The sequence below is a fragment of the Sinocyclocheilus grahami genome, unplaced genomic scaffold (genome assembly GCF_001515645.1).
Source record: "Sinocyclocheilus grahami isolate Dianchi unplaced genomic scaffold, SAMN03320097.WGS_v1.1 scaffold621.1, whole genome shotgun sequence".
NCBI classification, from domain to species: domain Eukaryota; kingdom Metazoa; phylum Chordata; class Actinopteri; order Cypriniformes; family Cyprinidae; genus Sinocyclocheilus; species Sinocyclocheilus grahami.
In genome coordinates, this window is record NW_015505800.1 from 752,849 (window position 1) to 774,861 (window position 22,013).

General features: G+C 35.5%; 1 protein-coding gene across 3 annotated transcripts in view; it reads left to right on the top strand.

Moving 5' to 3' along the window:
- Positions 1-22,013, top strand: part of vaspb (vasodilator stimulated phosphoprotein b) — a 50,501-nt gene that overhangs the window by 16,185 nt on the left and 12,303 nt on the right. For 2 of the 3 annotated variants that reach the window (XM_016241399.1, XM_016241401.1), the window contains exons 1-6: positions 12,788-12,967; positions 18,480-18,660; positions 18,764-18,824; positions 20,403-20,485; positions 21,027-21,271; positions 21,961-22,003. In XM_016241399.1, coding sequence (XP_016096885.1) covers positions 12,788-12,967; positions 18,480-18,660; positions 18,764-18,824; positions 20,403-20,485; positions 21,027-21,271; positions 21,961-22,003 — 793 coding nt within the window. Of the gene's footprint in view, positions 1-12,787; positions 12,968-18,479; positions 18,661-18,763; positions 18,825-20,402; positions 20,486-21,026; positions 21,272-21,960; positions 22,004-22,013 lie in introns of those variants that run through there. The other variant, XM_016241400.1, reaches the window with a different exon arrangement.

Here is a 22,013-nt window from a genome sequence, read left to right on the forward strand (position 1 = left end):
ATTTTAAGGTATTCAGAACAGAGCAACATAAAAATCTGAAAATATAAGCAGCTATAGGCTACAATTATAATACAAAGTTTTACATATATGCCATTATAATTTGTGTTTTATTTTTTAATTGGACGGAATTAAAAAATAAAACGCAAATTATAATCTGGCCTGTTTTAGGCTTTTCCTTATTTTTATATTTTAGACATCCATCAATTATGGTGAGATATATGTATATACATATGGGTATATATGGTCATTGGATGTGCCTTTAGAGAGAAATGCACGGATTACATAATGAAAGAGTTTCTATTTTCAATTTGAATTATTTCGTTTTAAAGTAGTAATTTAAAGCTTTCTATATACTTTTTATCATGTCTGTGAGGCAATTCGCTGAGTTTAGGTTCATAATTATGAAACGCTCCTGTTCAAGACCGAGACGGCAGAAAGCGTTTGTTTTCTTTATTTTATAAAAGCACAACGTTTTGTTAATATTGTGAGTGCACACAAATAAAACTATACCCTTGACAGTTTAGAATGATTTATTACTCTTACCTTTTATGAGTTAAGTTGTTTCCACTGAAAAAAATGCAAGTGATTGCGCTGGCACCTCCATGTCCTGCAGAGCACGCGCTTCAGCTTCCACTCTCAGCACAAACGCTTGGATATGCATCTAACAGCGCACATTTATCTAGGTTAAACATTTAAACTAACATTGTGATATGCTTTAACTGTTTTATATATAGATTTTATTTTAGGCAAGTCATGATGATTTGAGAAGGCTGAATTGATCAAACATATAGGCTATGATCAATTCACTGTCTGCCGCTGGCCATTACTTAAAAAAATAAAAAATTAAAATAACAACAACAAAAAAAAAACGTTAATTTAACGAACAAAAAATGCTCCAAACATTTTTCTAAATGTACTTTATAAAAAAAACGAAACGAAATGTAATCACTTTTTCATTACATACAAAACTGAACTATTTTAATAGCTGAAACGGAAGTATAGGTTTTTTTTTTTAGAAAAGGGGAAAAAAGACGGGCTTGGTCCTATATTTGAGGCCCGTGCAGGGCTCTAATCCACTTCATCCAACACTGTTTTGTTCTCATCTGTGAGCATGCTCTTGATATATGTATTTTACCATTTTGTTGATTTTAAAACGTGCGACAAATTCGTTCTGCTCTCACTTATCATTTGGTTGTTTGAACATGCTTTTTGTGTATCCTGCTTGAAGGAGATGAAAATATTATAATTAAATATTGAGAAACTGTGTATTATATGTTTATAATTGTTTTAAATGCCGCTTGCTCATTTATGAGAAGGAACCAAGTAGAGGACACATACACAGTTTTTTGGTTGATATAATCCTTATATTTGGTGTGTAAATGTATAATTGCCTTTTCATAATTTTCTTCAGTTTTATTTCAATTTGTAGTTAAAATGACTAAAAATAAATGTGTTTTAAAGTTTAGAATTAGACAGCCTTTGCACACAGGCTTACGCTGGTAACTCATCAGTGGACTTTCCTCGTCATATTTTTTCACACTTTTCTCATTCTATATTTCTGACGTTCCAAAATCGCCTCCTACTGACAGAGAATGAATGTTCAATTTTCAATTATTTTCAATAATCCAGCCTGTAGTTTTTGTTCAGATCAATGCAAAAATCCACCCACATAACCCCGTTTTAAATTAATATAAGAATTTACACTTCTGCCTCACCCCTGGTTTAAATGCTCAATTGTGAGGTTTATCATGTTATAATTTATTTTGTTTTTGTGAAAACCTGTACCTCAACTGTAAATCAGTTGCTATTTCATGGTCTACAACATGAAAGAAAGCCATTATAACATGTACATCAAAAATGTAGAAACATTGGACACAACTATGGGGCACCATTGTGCAGCAGCAAGCATCACAACAAAAAAGGAACCTCAAGGTTGATCTAGGAAAATGTGTGCAAATGTATAGGGCCCCATTCCTATATTTAGCCTGCCAGTTCACTAAATCCGCCCCTGTTCAACGCAGATATATGCTTTTGTAGAACCCAAAAAACTAAGTTTTAATGTATTAAAAAAAAACATTTCTGATTTTTGGTAAAGAGCTACACTACCAATAATCCTGAAGAAAAAGGCAAGAGTCAGATAAGTCTGTTGACTTGGAAATGGGAATCGCACCAAAATTGCGGCTGACACAGAACAACATACGCTGTTTGCATTCAGTGGATACTCTCCAAAATGGCGCTAAGGTGACGCGGAGGAGATTAACTGTTGAACAGTCGTTTTTTTTTTTCTTTTGTGCACAAAAAGTATTCTCGTAGCTTCGTAATATTACGGTTGAACCCCTGATGTCACATGGATTATTTTAGCGATCTCCTTGCTACGTTTCTGAAAGTTGTTTGTGGTAGTACCCTTGCTGTCTATAGGAGGGTCAGAGAGCTGTCAGATTCCATCAAAAATATTTTAATTTGTGTTCCAAAGATGAACGGACGTCTTACGTGTTTGGAACAACATTAGGGTGAGTAATTAATGACAGAATTTTCATTTTTGGGTAAACTGTCCCTTTAAGGTTAAAAAACACATTATTTTCCACATACTGTACATTATTGTTTCTCCTCTATGCCCCGCCTTTCTGAAACACGTCTATTTTTACAAAGCTCATCGTTCTGAAAAGCGAGATGTGCTCTGATTGGCCAGCTATCCAGTGCGTTGTGATTGGCCGAATACCTCAAGCGTGTGACGGAAATGTTACTCCGCTTACCATACTGTGATGCCGTGTCCCGGTGCGACGAGACAAAACCAATAAAACCCATTATAAACGAGGCATTTGTTGCATCCAGTGGGGACATAATTACTGATTATAATGACTTATACTGTCTATTTGCGTGTTGCGTTGCATCGCGCCACCTAAACATAAAACCATGTCTGCATTTGTGATCGGAGAAATGACAAACAACAAGCACTACTCTACACCGCTCAAAACTCACGTTTGAATCGTCAGTGGCAAATCCTTTAAATATGAAAACATACTTACAGACTGTGAGTCAGCATTATTTGTCAGCATCATAGACTGTATAGGGTCAGCATGCGTGCCGAAGGGGAAACAGGGGAACTAAATTCACTGGAACACCGGCATTGTAGGCTACTCTCCCAGGAAACAGTCCTCGTCCTCCGTAAAATGCTCTGCACACATCTGAATATTTGGCTTGAAGTGTTCTGGAACAGTGTTGTAAATACAACTTAACCACTGATTTCTAGTTGTGTCCTCTTTTGAAAGACCAAACAAAGTAGTTTCGCTTTCACAACAAAACACGCTTTTTTGTGAACAAAACACAAACGCTTTCACAACAAAGCGTCTTCACGACATGGCGGCGGCAACAACAATACTACAGCGAGAATCAAAGTTACGCCGCCTTTCTTTGCATGAACATTTGCATTATGCAAATCTTACCACACTGTGACGTAGACATGTGGGTGCATGTTTAAACGAGGCGTTTTAGGAGGGCGTGGACGAGTCTTAACTTTTATAAAGAATGTCTCTTCGGGCTTGAGACTTTAGTCTTTGCAACTTTGCAAAAGAAAACATGAAATCGCATCATATGACCCCTTTAAACAACTTGTATATTTGCATATAGTTTAATATTTTTATATATATATATATATATATATATATATATATATATATATATACACACACATTTGTATATTTGTTTTTATACATACTAATAGTAATAATCATATAAAATATATTTAAAAATTATAATAAAATAGTTTTATGTTTTACCATCTTTTCTGATTTCATACTATATAATAATAATAATAATAATAATAATTAAAATCTCACTTCTCTTTCTGTATTCAAATGTAATATGATGTCTCAGAGGTGCTTTGAGATCTGTTTAACATGTTAGATCAGTAGTGGGGGTCGCCGTGCACCCTGTGGCGTGTGTATTTGCTCTGTCGTTGGCCTCTGTTCTGATAGGAGTCTGGCGCTCTGCCAGCCAGAGTCACACTGCTTAGCTGGGCTTCTGGCCTCCTTACAAAGCCTCTGTCACGCCCTCGCCACTTGCTTATTGGTTCATTATCCAGCTCGATTGCTTTTGAATGACTGAGGAAACAGCCCTTAGACAAGATTAGGTGCATGAATTGCCACACGTTGCTTACAGAATCCTCTAGCTTTAAATGCTGGCAACATCCATCTTACATTCTTTGATACATATTTGATGGTGTTTAAGTCAGAATAACCACATTGCTTGTTTTGTGTCATGTGAATTGGCTGTATTCTACATTTGCTATGTTTATCAGGACTGAATTCTCTTTAAACACATTAATGTGCCGATTTTGGAAGAGGTTCTTCTGAAATGATTTTAATATGGTAAAATGTGTGAAACACAACTGACAGCACTATTGGTAGCTGAACGTACAATAAAGTTAGTCAAATATCTATTAAACATGCACAAAAGAGCAGGGGATTTGTGGAAATTTGTCATTCAACAGAAATCGCCAACCATCTTTCCAAACTTATTTTAAGAAGTGCTTATAAACTTGCTGTTATCAGCAAAAGAGAAACTTTAAGGGCTCCCTTATGAAGATGTTATGAATATTAGTGTTGTTGGTTATTAATTATATTAGTTGTTAATATAATAATAATAATAACAACAACAACAGTAATAATATAATAATTTATAATCATCATAAAATTATAAATATGACTAAATAGTTTTTCTAGTTACACTCTGCAATAAAATATCTCATTTGAGAAATTGTTTTAAAATTGTATAAAATGTTTTATAAAGATACACTCATTATTTGATTGTTGTGAAATTTTATCTACATATATTTATTTGAAAAAATCTGATAATAATAATAATAATATTTGATTCTACAAATTAAGGAAATTCATTAGTCAAAAGATGTTGGGAACCCTGTGCAGAGCTGTATGGCACAGGTTCTGGTTGGCCTGCTGATGCTTAATCAGACAAGTACAATACTAAACGATCTGAGAGGATAGATATGTTTGGGAAAAGAAATGGAGCTTAAATTATTTGTGGCTTTTATTTTTCTCTTGTGGACATCATTGTTTAGAAGACGCTGTGTGTTATGTTGTGAAAGCGAAACTACTTTGTTTGGCCTTCCAAAAGAGGACGATATCCACTTCGTCATGCCTAGAGCTGATCCGTGCTGGTCGTTGAGGAAATACATCAACTTCGCGCTGTGGATCGCCGGATTTAATATTATCTGCATTATATTTCATCTGCAGCAACATTATGAACTTTTATAACGATATGTTTGGTCATTAATTTTTAAATGCATCATTATGCAAACACATCAGCATGAAAGACCCGCAACTGGCAGATCAGCGTGCCTCTTCATTTCTCTCCAATACGGTAGGAAATCAAATTAAACTAAATAGTATAAGTCAGCGAATTGGGGCGCAGCATGAGACCCATGTGCACAGGCGGTGATATCATAATGACCAGCTGTTCTGCAGAGAACAACCATTTAAAACACACACTTCTAGAGAGAGAGGGAGAGTGTAATGGGGTTTAATGGACCTGGTGGTAAAGGAGTCCATGATTTAGTCTTTATTAGCACAGATCTCATTTCTCAGAGTATGTCTAGACAGAAATTTGATAGCACTGTATTAGCACAAAAAAAATTCCCCTGGATATGGAAACCTAGACATTTTATTTTAAATGTTAAAATTGTGATTTCCAGGTCTAGATAAGTCCATTTGACTCACTGGAGGATAAAATGATTTGACAAAAAGCAAATAATAATTAGTCCTATCTTTATATACTACAAAAAAAAAAATTATTCCCCATCATGCTGTTCCAAACCTGTATGAATTTATTTCCTCTTCTTTCCACAGAGACAGGCAGAACATGCAGGATTCATATATAAAGTCTTTTTGAGGCTTAATATTTATGGATACTAGTCCATATCGTGATTTAATTTAAGTGTGATGACTACTTTTGATTAATTCATCCAAACCTTGACCAATTCCGTGACATTCCGCATTATACAGTAAATTCCATTTTTAAGACTGAATTCCGTGATTCCGTCTGTGTTTTCCGCATCACTGAAATCATAGGGCCTTACACAATGCAAAGCATTTGGCTTTTCTTTTTGTTATTTTAGCTATTTTAGGTATTTTGAAAAAGTTGTAGTACTTGATTCCCTATTCTTGACTCCCTCAGTAGATACTGCATTATTTTCTTCATTTGTCCCTAATTTGAATCAATACAATATTGAGGAGGAATGTGTTTGTTCTGTCGCTGCTTCAAAGAGCTTTCACTGATTGTTGAGGAAGCTGTGTCTTAAAGGGGTCATATAATGCGATTTCAAGTTTTCCTTTCTCTTTGGAGTGTTGCAAGCTGTTCGTGCATAGATAAGATCCCTAAAGTTGCTGAGACTTTAGTTAAGAGTCAAGTTAAAAGTTAAGAGTCAACCACGCCTAAAACAGCTCGTTCTAACACGCCCCCACATGTCTACGTCACGATGTGGGAAGATTTGCATAACGCCGCCCAAATGTGCACGCAAGGAAAGAAGGCGTAACTTTATTGTTGCTGCCACTGCCGCCACCATGTCGTGAAGACGCTGTGTGTTTCGTTGTGAACGCGAAACCACTTTGTTTGGACTTCCAAAAGAGGACACAACTAGAAATCAGTGGTTAAGTTGTATTTACAACACTGTTCCAGAACCGTTCAACCCAAATATTCAGATGTGTGCAGCACATTTTATGGAGGACTGTTTCCTGATCCTGGGAGAGTAGACTACAATGCCGGCTGTTCTGACTCACAGACACAAAGCACCTTTTCATATTTAAAGAATTTGCCACTGACCATTCAAACGTGAACACATTAGAAATCACTTACATGAGTGGAAAAGCAGATCTAGAATTTCAGCCATGGAAATATATATATTTTTTCTCCAGGTCTAATTTTAAATTTAAACTTGGAAAGGACAGCAGAAAGGACATTCATTTTTTCCTTCAACTTCAAAACATTTCACACCAATCGAAATTTAGTTTCAATTTTGAAATCCATTTTTAACATAGATGGATGCATCCTCTTCACCCTTGAGTACTTGGTTAAAATTTATTTATGGCAAATATAGTTAAAAAAAAATTTTTTTATATTAGTTTAATATTAAAAATTTGCCAGTGGGTAATTTTCACACCTCCTCCTCTTATAAATCAAATATTACCAAAAGCTAAAATAGTTTTAGCACAGCTGTTAATTGTATTTATACCATTCAATAATTGTTTCAGTAATTGTTTATTGAAATTGACTTAAAACCTGTACAGATTTAAAAGTGTATAAGCAAGACGTGACAGCTGATCTAAACACCAAAGCATGACGCATTCTGCTGAGGGATAGACCCTTCAAGTCCCACGAGTCCCTTGAGTTCACATTCTTTTGTTCTTTTGTCCAAACACTCATCTGCCAGTCTGCGTATCTTATCCTCAGTGAGTCACTTGTAATTACACTGTGACCATCAGCCCTTAACCTCCCCCTTTGTGTCATTGTTGAGCTGGAGAACCAAGTGAAATGAAGGGAACAGAACATATTTGGGAGAGATGAAGGAGAGAGAGAGTTTGAGACAGATTAGTGGGCTTGACTCTACTTGTTAGTGTTCAAGGGCAGCTGTCTGCACAGCCTTATACAGACATTTCTTCAGCTGTGCTCTGCAGTTTCCTGTTAACTCCTTCATTACTAGGAAACTGCAATTTGTGGTTGTATGGAGGAGTGTCATGTATTTTTAAAGTAGAGACAGTCTTATGTTATTTAAATTGCCAATAATATCTAGAGAGCTGTGTACTTAAACTTTGCACAAAGTGGGTTACTGAAAGCATAACTAAAACTTAAAAATGGTATATACTGATTACTGATATACTGATTTGTCACTACTTTGAGTGTTCATAGAGCATGTGCCATGGGACTGTTTCCAAGACAAATTCCAGCTTGTTTTTAAATGATTTAACCAACTAAGGATGAACAATAAATTGTCACCCTAAACTAAAGGCAAAATTGCCAATTAAAACAGACAGAAACAATTAAACATCCAATATTGGTTGAATTAAAAATACACCTTTTATTTTATAAATTTTTTTTATTTTTTAATGTAATCTATCGTATCTACCATAATTGAATGTTTAATTATTTCTGCCTATTATAAGATTTAGATTGATGTAAAAAATATATTTATTTATATAGAAATATCAATAATTTTCGAGAATTTTATGCAAAATACAAATTATTGTGTGACTTTCTAACATTTACAGAGAAGGACACAACCGTAAAATGTACATTTTCTGTACGCCTGTTTTTGCATTGGGTCAGAGGGAATTATGCTGTTCATGTTGTGAATATATTAGATTTGTTTCATCCATAATTTGATGGATTTAGTCACTGTCGTGAACACTTCATACAGGTTGCATTCGTTATCTGTCCATGAGGGCAATTGTTTATGTACAGTGTGTGTGCGTGCCTTTCTCTTCATTAATAATTCACTGCACACACTCAGTTTCGTCCATAGTTCCAGCTCGGCCTTCCCATATTAAAAATGTATTTATTTCTCATAACAGTATGGCTGAGTCTAAGCCAAGCTCATCCTGATCTCCCTCCTCCTTCACTTATCCTCTGTTCTTTGTGTGATTGCTGTTATCCCGTCTTTCCTTCCATCTGGTTAACCTAAGCTCCCCCTCCAACAACAATCAACATCTGGGCACGAGGAGTGTGTGTGTGTGTGTGTGTTCAAACCACTCGGCAGGCCATAGCGTCAGTCCTTATTCGGCATTTCTTGGAGCAGGAAGTGGGCTGTGGCATCTGTGGGATGTCACAGGAAGAGAAGATTGTATCACAGTTTGGAAAACATGAGGGAGAGAATGACGAAAATACTTTTAAATATAAGTGCTTTGGCCACTTTTATGTCACAGGCATTTTTTATTTTATTAAAACCTTTTTTTCCCTTTTTTATATTTAATATACTGTTAATGTTTATAGATTTATTTTGTATTTTTTTAATGCCTTTTATGAATAGATTGTATTATTTTACCCTGGTCTCAGTAGCTGGATCTTGAATTTGAAAATCCATTTTGCATATATTTAGTCATTTTAAATGTAAGAAAATATAAACAAATATATTTTAATGTTTGAAACATTTATTTTTATTATTATTATTATTATTATTATTATTATTTATTAATAACTGTCTCTCTGTTGTTGTGTCATTTCCCTCTTGACAAACAGTTTTGCCCAGATAAACTTTTATCAAATGTTAGTTTAATTGGCTACCAATTAAACAGAACTGTCAGTGAAGAAATACAAGAAAACAAAAAGAAAATGTGTAAGCTGAATATTTATTTATTGTGTGTCATTTCCAGCTGAGCTGTAATTTTGTCAAATTTTGCAGTGAAACTAACAGCGATTTTGTTCCAAAAATCGTAAAATATGTATTTCCACCACACCAATGCTATTAAACACAACACATAATATGAGATGATGAAAATGACATTGTAGTATGAGCAAAAAAAAAAATTACAATAACAAATTTCTGTTGTGATGCATGTATATCCACTGTTGCTAGAAGACAAATTAAATAAGCTAATGAGAGTTTGAAAAGTATATTAGATTGATTCTCTGTTTACAGGACCAAACGTGTCTGTAGTTTATGGAACTCCTATAAACTTCTATTCATTGTCTTCTTTCTCTATACAGAATACTCCAGAAAACTGCCTTTAGTTGAGTAATTGTGTGAAAAATATTTAATTTAATAAGCATGGAAGAATGTGAACAAGGAGCCAGTGCAGCAGCAGCAGCATTTGAGTTTGAAGATGAACCGCCTGTTTGTGTCCGATCTGTTTCTCCAGAGACATTATAAACAGTCCATGCACAAATGTGCTGCCACATGCACACATCACGAGTCAGATGATGTCAGTATAACATCACAGCCGTTGCTTGATGATATCCTTGTTTGTATATATTTGTGACAGACAAATCCAGCTGTGTTTTTTCCATTCATTATCAGTGGATTTCTGAAAGGATTGGTTCAGCTAAAAATTTTAACTGTCTTCTTTTTTTTTTTACCTTTAATGGTTGACAGATATATCCCCATAGTCGAAAATCATTAGTATTTTCATCCAATAAGCAATAAGCTTTTCTGTTTGGCTGGTAAGTGTTAAAAAAAAGAAGTGCTTTTTGTGTTAAAATTCTGTAAAATAAACACATCTATTATTATTTTTTATCATTTTCAAATGATTGTTTCCTAATTATTTTAGTAAATGTTATGTAAAATAATTATTTAATTTCAGAAATTGTTATGCATGTGTTATTTACTTTGTTTATCCCTCTGGTGCTGCTTGTGTGGTGGCCAAAAATGACCTTTTTTATCTAGCAAAATGAATGTACTATATTCTAGTACAAAAATTCTATATTTTTAAAAATTATATTTCTGGAATAGTTATGATCCATTTATTACCTGTTAACCGCTTTTTGAGCATAGACCTGAAAATGACATTTCCAACTAAAGGAGACATCAGATGCCCATTTTTCATAAGTTAGTATGATTCTTTAGGGTCTTCAAGAAATATCTGTAACATACTTTGGTTAAAGGGATAGTTCAACCAAAAATGAAAATGACCCCATGATTTACTCACCCTCAAGCCATCCTAGGTGTATGTGACTTTCTTCTTTCAGACAAATGCAATCAGTTATATTTAAAAATGTCCTGGCTCTTCCAAGCTTTATAATGGCAGTGAATGGGTGGTAATATTCAGTAGTCCAATAAACTGTCCATCTATCATAAAGAAGTGCCCCACGCGGCTCCGGCAGGTTAATAAAGGCCTCCTGAAGTGAAACGACACTTTTTGGAAGAAAAATATCCATATTTAAAACTTTATAAACCATTATTTTTAGCTTCCGCTAACTGTCATGCGTTCGTACACGATAGGACGTGAGAATATGCTAGTCTCGCGAGAACCAAGGTTTTTTTAAAGGCGCAAAGGAAGCAAAGTTTATTTTGTTTAGCAAAGGAAAACTAGGCTTCTCTTGGCTTATATTGAAGTTCTCCGCCATTTTTCTTTACAAATCCTCTTTTTGTACTTCTGCTTCGTTGTTTTGCTCTCTCTGTGCTTCCGCATTCATCACTTCTCACTGGAGCTTACGCTACGCCTATGTCCCACTGGAATGTGACTTTCTCGTGAACGCGCATATGACAGTTAGCGGAAGCTAGAGATGTAAGGTTTATAAAGTTTTAAATACTTTTTTTTCTTACAAAAACGCGTCAATTTAATTCAGGAGGCTTTTATTAACCCACCAGAGCTGTGTGGAGTCATTTTTTTATGATAGATGGATGTAGTTTATTGGACTTCTATTGGACTATTGAATATTACCACCCATTCACTGCCATTATAAAGCTTGGAAGTGCCAGGACATTTTTTAATATAACTCCGATTGTATTCGTCTGAAAGTAGAAAGTCATTTACACCTAGGATGGCTGGAGGGTAAGTAAATCATGGGGTAATTTTCATTTTTGGGTGAACTATCTCTTTAAAATTCCTTTTTACCTTGTCAAAAACAGGTCTGTTCACCGCGACTCGTTTCAGTGCATGTCTCTTGATAATGAGCTACTGCTCACCCCACCCATCTCTTCCGTGGGGCATGTCGACACAAGACAAGTGAATTGCTGCCTTGGGCTCTGTATATGGCTTGGAGGTGGTCTTATTCAGATAGATATCTATCTACGTAGAAACCGGTTGCAAATTGAAACTCGCTGAATGACACAGTTTCAGACTCAGACAGCCCATAAGAAACTGGCTGTGTGTATTCTTTTCAGCTTTTCCGAGCTAGCAGATACGCCAGAAACCTAACTAAATGTGCAAAAAAAAAAAAAAGCTAAAAAAGTAAACTGGGTGAAAATCAAAGTCCTAGATCAAAACATGTTATGTTGCATATTTGAGGTTGAGATCTCAAAAATTTCAGTAAGATTTTGTTTGGCCATAGTACCAAATGTTTCCACTAAATTAAATTAGCTTCCCATTAATTTCCAATGCGGTAATTTTTGACCATGAACAGTACTAGTGGGATTATTTTTTTCAGGACCATTTAACCTTTTTGAATCACAAGTTTCACACCATTCTGATGAAGTAAAATTTCTAAAACACCAAAATGTTAATATTTTTCTGTCAAAAAGGAACAGCACCAGAGGGTAAATTAAATAGCGTGGTATCATATAGGCCTATATTGGCTTTATATATCGGTCATCGGCCACCCTACTCTCTAAGAAATCATCATCAGCCATCATAAAATCCAAATTGGTCAACCACTACTCGCCCTCTTGCTGTCCCAAATCGCTATTCTGAAAGCGCCACACATATACATCAAAACATGGCCATAATACCATAATTTCCATTCAAACGGTTCCTTTAAGAACTGGCCCTGTTTGCATGTTTATGTGTGGGAATGTGATACGCTGTCAGTTTTTGAAGTTTCTAGAACCTGCTTTCTCTCCTGAGCAGAGGAATGTTGAGTACTTCCTGTCTTTGTCTGCCCCCATTGTTGGTACTTGCTGGGCTTGTTTCGATCAGGCAGACTTCTCCTCCTTCCTCACACATTTCTAACCACACTTGTTTCTTTGTTCATTATGCCTCAAGTCTCTCTTCCCCCTCAGTCATTTTTTTCCCAGTATCCAATGCCTGTTTCTCTTTCACTTTTCTCTCGTATCGTGCAGTTTTGAAAAGCAGTTTTATTTATACACTGTAAATGTATTTAATGTCATCTCTCTCTCTTTCATATGCACAGTGAGTCAAGTATCTGTCAGGCACGGGCCACTGTGATGATCTACGATGATACCAATAAGAAGTGGGTCCCGGCAGGCACGGGTCCCCAAACTTTCAGCAGGGTCCAAATCTACCACAACCCCAGCAATAACGCCTTCAGAGTGGTGGGACGCAAGATTCAGACCGACCAGCAGGTAAACAAACTACATTCAGCCAGATGTAGCGTGGGGTTGCAGACAAACAAACCATTTTTCATTGAAGGTAACACTGCAGAGTGTTGACACATTCAGGGTAACTGGAAAAAAGAGCATTCCAAACTTTGCCTCAAGCTCAGTTTGAAATAGTTTGCAACTGTCTTAAATAAGAATTATTTTTTCACAGCTAAAGTCCAGCAGCACGTACTGCAGTCTAATATTGTGTGTTCTTTCATAATGTCAAAGGGATAGTTCACCCAAAAATGAATATAATTCATTTACTGTCCCTCATGTCACTCCAGACCCATTTTTTATTTTTCCTCAAGAATGCAAACTTTTTGAAATTTAGCAGAACATCTACGCTGCTTTTCCCATCTTGCAGACTGGGATGTACAACAGTTGATTTACATATACAAGTGACCCCATCAGAACCCTTGCATTTATATAATTCCACCAGAAGTGCATTTAACCCCAAATTACAATTCATATCCATGATTTCCTGTTTTTCTTTACTTACCATCCAAGTCTCTGAGCAGAAATGCAAAAAAATGTAATATATTTTTTAAAAATAAAAAAATTTGTGATTGTGATTTGTGAAATTTGTGTATATATATATATATATATATATATATATATATATATATATATATATATATATACACACACACACCATTCAAAAGCAATACAGTACAACAAAGTAAATTTTTCGAAAGAAATTAAAACTTTTATTTAGCAAGGATGCATTAAATTGATTAAAAGTGTTATCGTAATGTGACAAAAGATTTTTATTTAAAATAAATAAAAACAATTCATGAAAAAAAATAAATAAATGAAAGCAGCACAAATGTTTTCAACAAAGTAACCCAAAGGTTGACAGACCCGTAGGCTACCGAAAATTTTCGGAATACGTGTACCCTTACACCATTATGAAATACTGTAATAATCTGTCCACAAAAAAAGTTGTGCATGTGAAAATAATCTGTAACTGGTGCCCGTTACATTCCCAAATGCACGTTAAACTCACAACACATGCAGAGATGGAGTTTACTGAAAACACCGAAAACACTGGATCCTGAGCTGAACGCATGAGCAAAGTGTGCGCTTCGCTTTGACACGCACAGCGCAAACAGAGTATGCTCATTCATTTAAATTGAAGCCTTTTCACAAAGATTATCACGAGGTTAGATGCTATATGTTTGTTCATATAACCCAACATTTCCAATGTGTGATGAATAGGCCTGTCACGATAACAACTTTTTGTTGTGCGATATATTGCCCCAGAAATAATTGCGATAAGCGATATTATTGTCATTTTAAAGACCATTTTATGTCACTGAATCAATGTAACCGGATAATAATGCGAGAAGGCCACACACTTCCAAATGACAACAAACTTTTAATTTTTAAGAATATACAGATCATGGAAATTAAGTATCCAAATATTAGATACCTTAAAAAACTTGAATAAATAGTAACTAAACATTTTCTAACAAAAGTCCAAAGTAACAAGTAGAAAAAAAGAAAAATGCACAAAGAACTTGTATGCAGATTTTTCCAGCTACAGATTTTTCCCTGAGCTTATTTTCTCTGTAAATTTAAGGGTGCACACGATTGCTGAAAACACAATCCCTACTTAGCAGTCAGATGTCCATATGCACAAAGATCCCTAAACAAGGACATATCTGCAGATGAAACTTGGTTTGTAGAAGCATTTTTAAAATTTGAACTAGCACCTCATGACTACACCACATTATGTACGAGAAGCTGCAAAAGACACTGGCGCAAGTGGAATGTACTAAACATGGTGACATACAGTGCATTTTTAAGTAAATATAATGGGCGATATATTGCGTCACCAAAAATTATTGAGGTCATGTACATATATTGCGCGATTAAATCAATATATTGATTATTGCGACAGGCCTATGCGATATTCCGATTATTTCGATATATTTTTACCATAAAGTTTTAAATAAATTTTATATAGTTTTTGCCGTTTGCTTAAATAGAGCCGTGGGAAACTACAGATATCGCATGCAGTGTCATATCTTAAGGGTTTTCAGTCTTTTAGGTGCCAGCTACTGCATCTATGAATAAATACCCAGTTTTGGTCTGATAGCAATTAATATTAAAATAAAAATATGTGCAGTATATTGTGTGATAAGTACTTAGTTTTTATTCCATTATAACTTTTTTCAACTTATTATACTTGGCTGTGTATTATTTGAATGTATTTTTTAATTATTCAATGTTTAATCATTTATAATAAATTAATTATTTGTCATTTACTCTTTATTTGAATCAACTTTTCAGTTATGTAAGTCTTATTTATTTTTATTTAATAAAGAAATGTAGTTTATTGTATTTGTTGTTACTTTTTTAATATAATCAAATTAGTATTTATTTAGTTTAATCATGTTTACTATTTGTTTATTTTCTTACACTGATTTTTTCTTATGAAATACTGTAATAATCTGTCCACAAAAAAAGTTGTGCATGTGAAAATAATCTGTAACTGGTGCCCGTTACATTCCCAAATGCACGTTAAACTCACAACACATGCAGAGATGGAGTTTACTGAAAACACCGAAAACACTGGATCCTGAGCTGAACGCATGAGCAAAGTGTGCGCTTCGCTTTGACACGCACAGCGCAAACAGAGTATGCTCATTCATTTAAATTGAAGCCTTTTCACAAAGATTATCACGAGGTTAGATGCTATATGTTTGTTCATATAACCCAACATTTCCAATGTGTGATGAATAGGCCTGTCACGATAACAACTTTTTGTTGTGCGATATATTGCCCCAGAAATAATTGCGATAAGCGATATTATTGTCATTTTAAAGACCATTTTATGTCACTGAATCAATGTAACCGCATAATAATGTGAGAAGGCCACACACTTCCAAATGACAACAAACTTTAAATTTTTAAGAATATACAGATCATGGAAATTAAGTATCCAAATATTAGATACCTTATAAAACTTGAATAAATAGTAACTAAACATTTTCTAACAAAAGTCCAAAGTAACAAGTAGAAAAAAAGAAAAATGCACAAAGAACTTGTATGCCGATTTTTCCAGCTACAGATTTTTCCCTGAGCTTATTTTCTCTGTAAATTTAAGGGTGCACACGATTGCTGAAAACACAATCCCTACTTAGCAGTCAGATGTCCATATGCACAAAGATCCCTAAACAAGGACATATCTGCAGATGAAACTTGGTTTGTAGAAGCATTTTTAAAATTTGAACTAGCACCTCATGACTACACCACATTATGTACGAGAAGCTGCAAAAGACACTGGCGCAAGTGGAATGTACTAAACATGGTGACATACAGTGCATTTTTAAGTAAATATAATGGGCGATATATTGCGTCACCAAAAATTATTGAGGTCATGTACATATATTGCGCGATTAAATCAATATATTGATTATTGCGACAGGCCTAGTGATGAACACGCACCATCAGATTCGTCACACGTGTTTGAAGTAACGCTGGCTCGGTGTATTTAGAGAGTTGTTGTGACATTTGCTGTTGCATCACATATTGATATGGAATTAATAGAAAAAGATGGTGTTTGATGCTGTTAAAAAGAGAACATAATCGGCAATGACTTGGGTTTTTGATGAGACTCGTGTCCAAGTTAAGTCAAGTCTGTTGTTCACGCGACTTCAGCGCGGCTCGAGTTTCCATAATAAGAAGAAATGTTTCTTGATCACCAAATCAGCATATTACACTGAAGACTGGAGTAATGATGCTGAAAATTCAGATTTTCATCACAGGAATAAATGGCATTTTAAATTATATAAACATTTTAAAGTGTAATAATAAAACTGCAACCTAGGTGAGCATTTGCCACGCAATGTTTATATAATGTTTCAATATCATTTTCAGTGAAAACTGACTTATTTTGTTCTGTTTGTCAAACAAAGCTATTTCATAACTTCAGAAGACTTTGAATATAGTGCACAAATCATATGGATTACTTTTTACTGTCTCTGTTTTGGGCATTTTTGAAGCTCAACATCCCCAGCATCCATCCACTTGCATCGTATAGAAAACCGTAGACTGGACATTCTACTTAAATGTCTGTCAGCTCATTTTTGGGGAGAAGTATTGCTCTAACTGCCACAATATAATTTGTTTCTGAGTTTTACAGTCCATCATCACCTGATTCCTTCTGTCTTGAGTTCTCCCTTCCCCTCCCAGCGCTGTCGCCCTCTATACGCTCAGACATGAATGCTCCCCAGAGATGACTACTAAAGTAGATGTTGTTTCCTGTAAGATAGCCAAACCATTTCCCGTGCCAGTTAGACCCTCCTCCCCCATTCCCATGACTCTACCTCTCCACACTCCATCTGTCTGATTCCACAAACTCATTTCTCTTTTTCTGAGTGACTTTTGTCTCTTTCTGTACAACTCTTTCTGTGTAGTGTTCTGTATTTACAGTTTCTCTGTATTTTTGATGGCAGAAAATGTGATGGATTTTCTTCTTCTCGCTCTTCTCTTTCTCTCCTCTGCTCTACTTTGTGGAATTCATGATTGTAATACAAACAGAGTAAATGAGGTGTCAGCACATTCACTCACTTAAGGGGAACGCTCACACACACACTCGATCTCTCGCACACTAACTCGTGCGTTCTGCAGAGGTGCAGCCACCTCCTGGACAGTCTGTTCAACAAATGTTTGTTTCTGTTGGAATAGGCAAATAAGTTTACAAATCTGTTTGAGCTTTGGGGTTAAAGTACTTTAAGGGCGGGTAGGAGAAAATCTTTTGGCACATTCAAATATGTGTGAATCTAAGTCTAGTGTAAAACGTGTGTGCCAAGTTCTTAGACGTGTTCTAAGATTGGTTTTAAAAAATTTAAATAACTGTAAATAATCACATATTTGCTGAGAAAAGCACCATGATGTAGATCATTTAATACATTATTTATGATGGCAGAGTCAATTCTTTAATAGAAAAGTGAATTTGTTTATTTCATGTGGCTGAACTTATGTTTGTCTTTGGCTTTAAGGCCTGTTCACACTTGCATTCCGTCTTTAAGATTTATTTGTAATTTTTTTTAATAAACCTTGACAACCCTGTATTTTGTTTTCTTTCAGTTGCACTTTTAAACACAAGTATGCATCTTGACTTTGATAAAATTGTTTTGAGAAACATTTTTCAAATCTTAGTTGTATTTTTTAAAATCTAATTGCTTCCACGTAAATAAATAATTAAATAAATCCAAACAATGCTTATTATATTATTGTCATAAAAGCACCACAAAAGTAAATAAAGTAAATAAATTCATAATCTGAAAATATGTTCATCATAAGAGGCGTATTAAAGTATTAGTATATATGAATTACATTAAAAAAATAAATAATAATAATAGATCTGGACACCAAAATGGGTGTCAGAAAGAATAATGAACTTCTCAAATTGCATAAAAAGAAACTGCATACTTGTGTGTTGTACGACTTGATTTACATTTGGACATTTGTGTCTTCTGAACAGGTTGTGATGAACTGTCCAATTGTAAAGGGATTAAAATATAATCAGGCCACGCCAAACTTCCATCAGTGGCGGGACGCTCGGCAGGTGTGGGGCCTGAATTTTGGCAACAAAGAAGATGCAGTGCTGTTCGCCAGTGGCATGATGCATGCACTTGATGTCCTCAACTCCATGCCTGACGGAGGTAATGCACATGCACATTTTTACACCATTTTGACAGAGCATATGTTTTAATGTATAATAAAAAAAAAAGCAATGCAACCTTTTTCAACTGCATTGTATTTTAGGTTACCCCACGCGACCTGTGTCCAATGGACCATCCCCAGAAGAGCTGGAACAACAGAGAAGGTACAAACTAGGGGTTATTTGTAGTGGTTTACGTAACAAAATGATTTTATTTGAAGTGAAGTTTTTGTCCACTTCCTGTGGTATCGTGTGAATTGCCTGAAGTCATGGTTTCCCTGGTCAGTCTTTGACCTCATTTACAGACGCATACACACAAGCACACACTCTCAAGGGATTATTGGTATTAACGCTCAAGTATTTAGCTTTCCTTGAGACCCTGAAGTGATGGGGCAGAAGTCTGGGTCAGGCCTTCTGACACTTAAATCTTCTTCTTCCCTGCCTCATTCTCCTCTTCTTTCTCCCTGCAAGACTGCAGGCGAAAAAATTAAACTCTCGCTCTCTCTCTCTCTCTCTCTCTCTCTCTGTCTAGTTGTTGTGGTTACCTTGCTAAAGACTTTACATGGAGCTGGTTGACATGTCTTTACTTGACTGAAATGTTTTGAATGGCTCTCGGAGAGGCTTGACTTAACATGAAACTTGACATTGCAGTCTTGTACTGTAAGTGTCGCTACAGAGAGTATTCATGTTGCTCATGTGTTTTTCTACACATGAAAACCTGACACTTAAATCTTCTTCTTCCCTGCCTCATTCTCCTCTTCTTTCTCCCTGCAAGACTGCAGGCGAAAAAATTAAACTCTCGCTCTCTCTCTCTCTCTCTGTCTAGTTGTTATGGTTACCTTGCTAAAGACTTTACATGGAGCTGGTTGACATGTCTTTACTTGACTGAAATGTTTTGAATGGCTCTCGGAGAGGCTTGACTTAACATGAAGCTTGACATTGCAGTCTTGTACTGTAAGTGTCGCTACAGAGAGTATTCATGTTGCTCATGTGTTTTTCTACACATGAAAAAACATTTTTGTATGCACGTTTCAAGTTTGAAGTCATGTTTTATGTTTGCTGGTTCATTTAAGCGGTCTCAGAGTGATTCAAAATATGTAAACCCACCAAATCTCCATCCCATCCCACATCTACTGCAAACTTCAGCCAAGTGACAAAGACTAGATCATTTCTATTGAATTCAGTGATTTGGACTTCAACTCAAGAAGCCTGAAGTGAGTCAAGAAGCCTGTGTGAACTCGTTGTACATAACAGCAGTGAATTACTTAAAGTTAGCATGAAATGAACATTTATTTACACCATATCTAAATGCACGTCATGGGTATTAATGTGGACAGTTTGCCCATGTATACATCTCTTTTTTTTTTTTTTTTTTCCTGGCCTTTTAATTTTTTATCAGAATGTCAGAAATGGATCAGACTTCTCTCTGGTGACATATGCCAGATTTCTCCAGTTATTTAGTCCATTTAAACCACCTGTTATTTTATGATCTTATATACTTGAAGTACTACCTTTAAGTTTTTCAGTAATTTAACACGTTTGCATGTTTATGATTCTTTGATGTTGGTTGGTCACATGACATGCAGGTAAACTAAATATTTAATATTTTTTTAGTGTTTCATTTAGATATTATTTTAATTTGACAGTTTCTATGATTTAATTATTACCTTACCAACTCGCAAATCTCATTTAAAATCGCAATATGTCAAAATAATTGCAATGCCTTCATGTTTTTTCCTGCAGATTGGAACTGCAGAGGTTGGAGCAGCTAGAGCGAGAGAGACAAGAGAGAGAGCGACAGGAAAGAGAACGGCAAGCAGCTCCAGGTCAGTAGAAAGTGTTTTACCTCAACGGACAAGACTTTGTGTATTTGGTTTATGAGATCATTGCAGTCTTCTCCAAGTAGAGATCAACCAAGATTTTTTTATGATTGATACAAAAAATGTTTATGCATATAGCTGCTTGGTTCACTGATATTTTTTGAAATCCCTATGAAAAAATGAATCGAAAAATACTGGGCTGTCACTGATGCGATTTGTTCTTTATAATCACACCTAATTGCATTCTTGAGTAGAATTTACTAAAGAATAAATAATGTGTAAAAGCATTATTTGCAATAGTTCACAGCTGTGCTGTAGTTATAAAAGTATGTCCATAAACAATTTAAATTTGAGTATGATTTAATTCAGAGCTTTGGCATAGCGGTTAACGCTATGGTTTAGCTGTGTGAGCAATGCAATTATTTGAATATGCCCATTACATTTTTTTTATCTGCTTTATTATTAAATTGCCAATTATTTGTCAAACCGACCTTTATTTGTGAGATAACTATTTTAATAACATAATTGTGCTGTTGTTCTATTGTAGTCATTCCTCCAGCACCACCTTTGGCCCCTGGAGGCCCTCCGGCTCCCCCTGGACCTCCACCTCCCCCTGGGCCCCCTCCATCTGGACCTCCCCCACCACCTGGACCTCCTCCCTCAGGAGGAGCTCCACCTCCACCTGCTCCTCCTCTGCCCTTCTCTGGAGGAGGTGGTGGTGAGGGAGAAGGACCAGGTGGTGGTGGTCTCGCTGCTGCCCTGGCAGGTGCCAAACTCCGCAAAGTGCCCAAGGTGAGACAATGAGTGACAGGAGGATCACAATAAGAGAATGTCCAGAAGTCAAAATAATGAGTCACTTCCTGGTAACGTTCTTTACAGTCTTGGTGACATCACCTGGAAATGAAATGCCTTTTTAGAGGCTGAGCAAGTTATTACATTTTGATGTAATGCCTTTTTAAATATGGAATAACGTTTCCTGATGAATCACACACAAAAGACCAGAAACGGGTTTTAAGTAAGAAATATGATCAAATCAATATTTCATGTTGGAGAACGCAGAGAATGAAACACTGGCAACTCTAAAACTTGTATACTAAAAGTTTACACAAATAGAAATGGAAGTAGAAGGTGAAAACCAATCACATAGTGTAAAAAGCCAGATGTGAAGTAAGAGGGTTATGTTCCCCCCTGGTGGAACTTTATAAAGACAATTAAATACATTTCCATGTGAATACCAAAAATAAATTAAGTATATATTAATTTACTTATTTATTATTAAATACTTAATACGTAAATACAAACTTACTTGGTGTAAAAAAAAAATACAGTCTAAGAAATCCATTCACAAAGATTACATTTCAAATAAATTTACAAACCCTATTTACCTTGTTCATAGTTAAAATGTGGAGTCCATTCTCCTATCATGTTTTGCGCACATTCATTCCTGGCTGCTGTTATTGACTCAGTGCTTCCTCCTGCAGGATGATGTTGGTAGTGGTGCTGGAGGAGGAGGAGGAGGAGGAGGAGGAGGAGG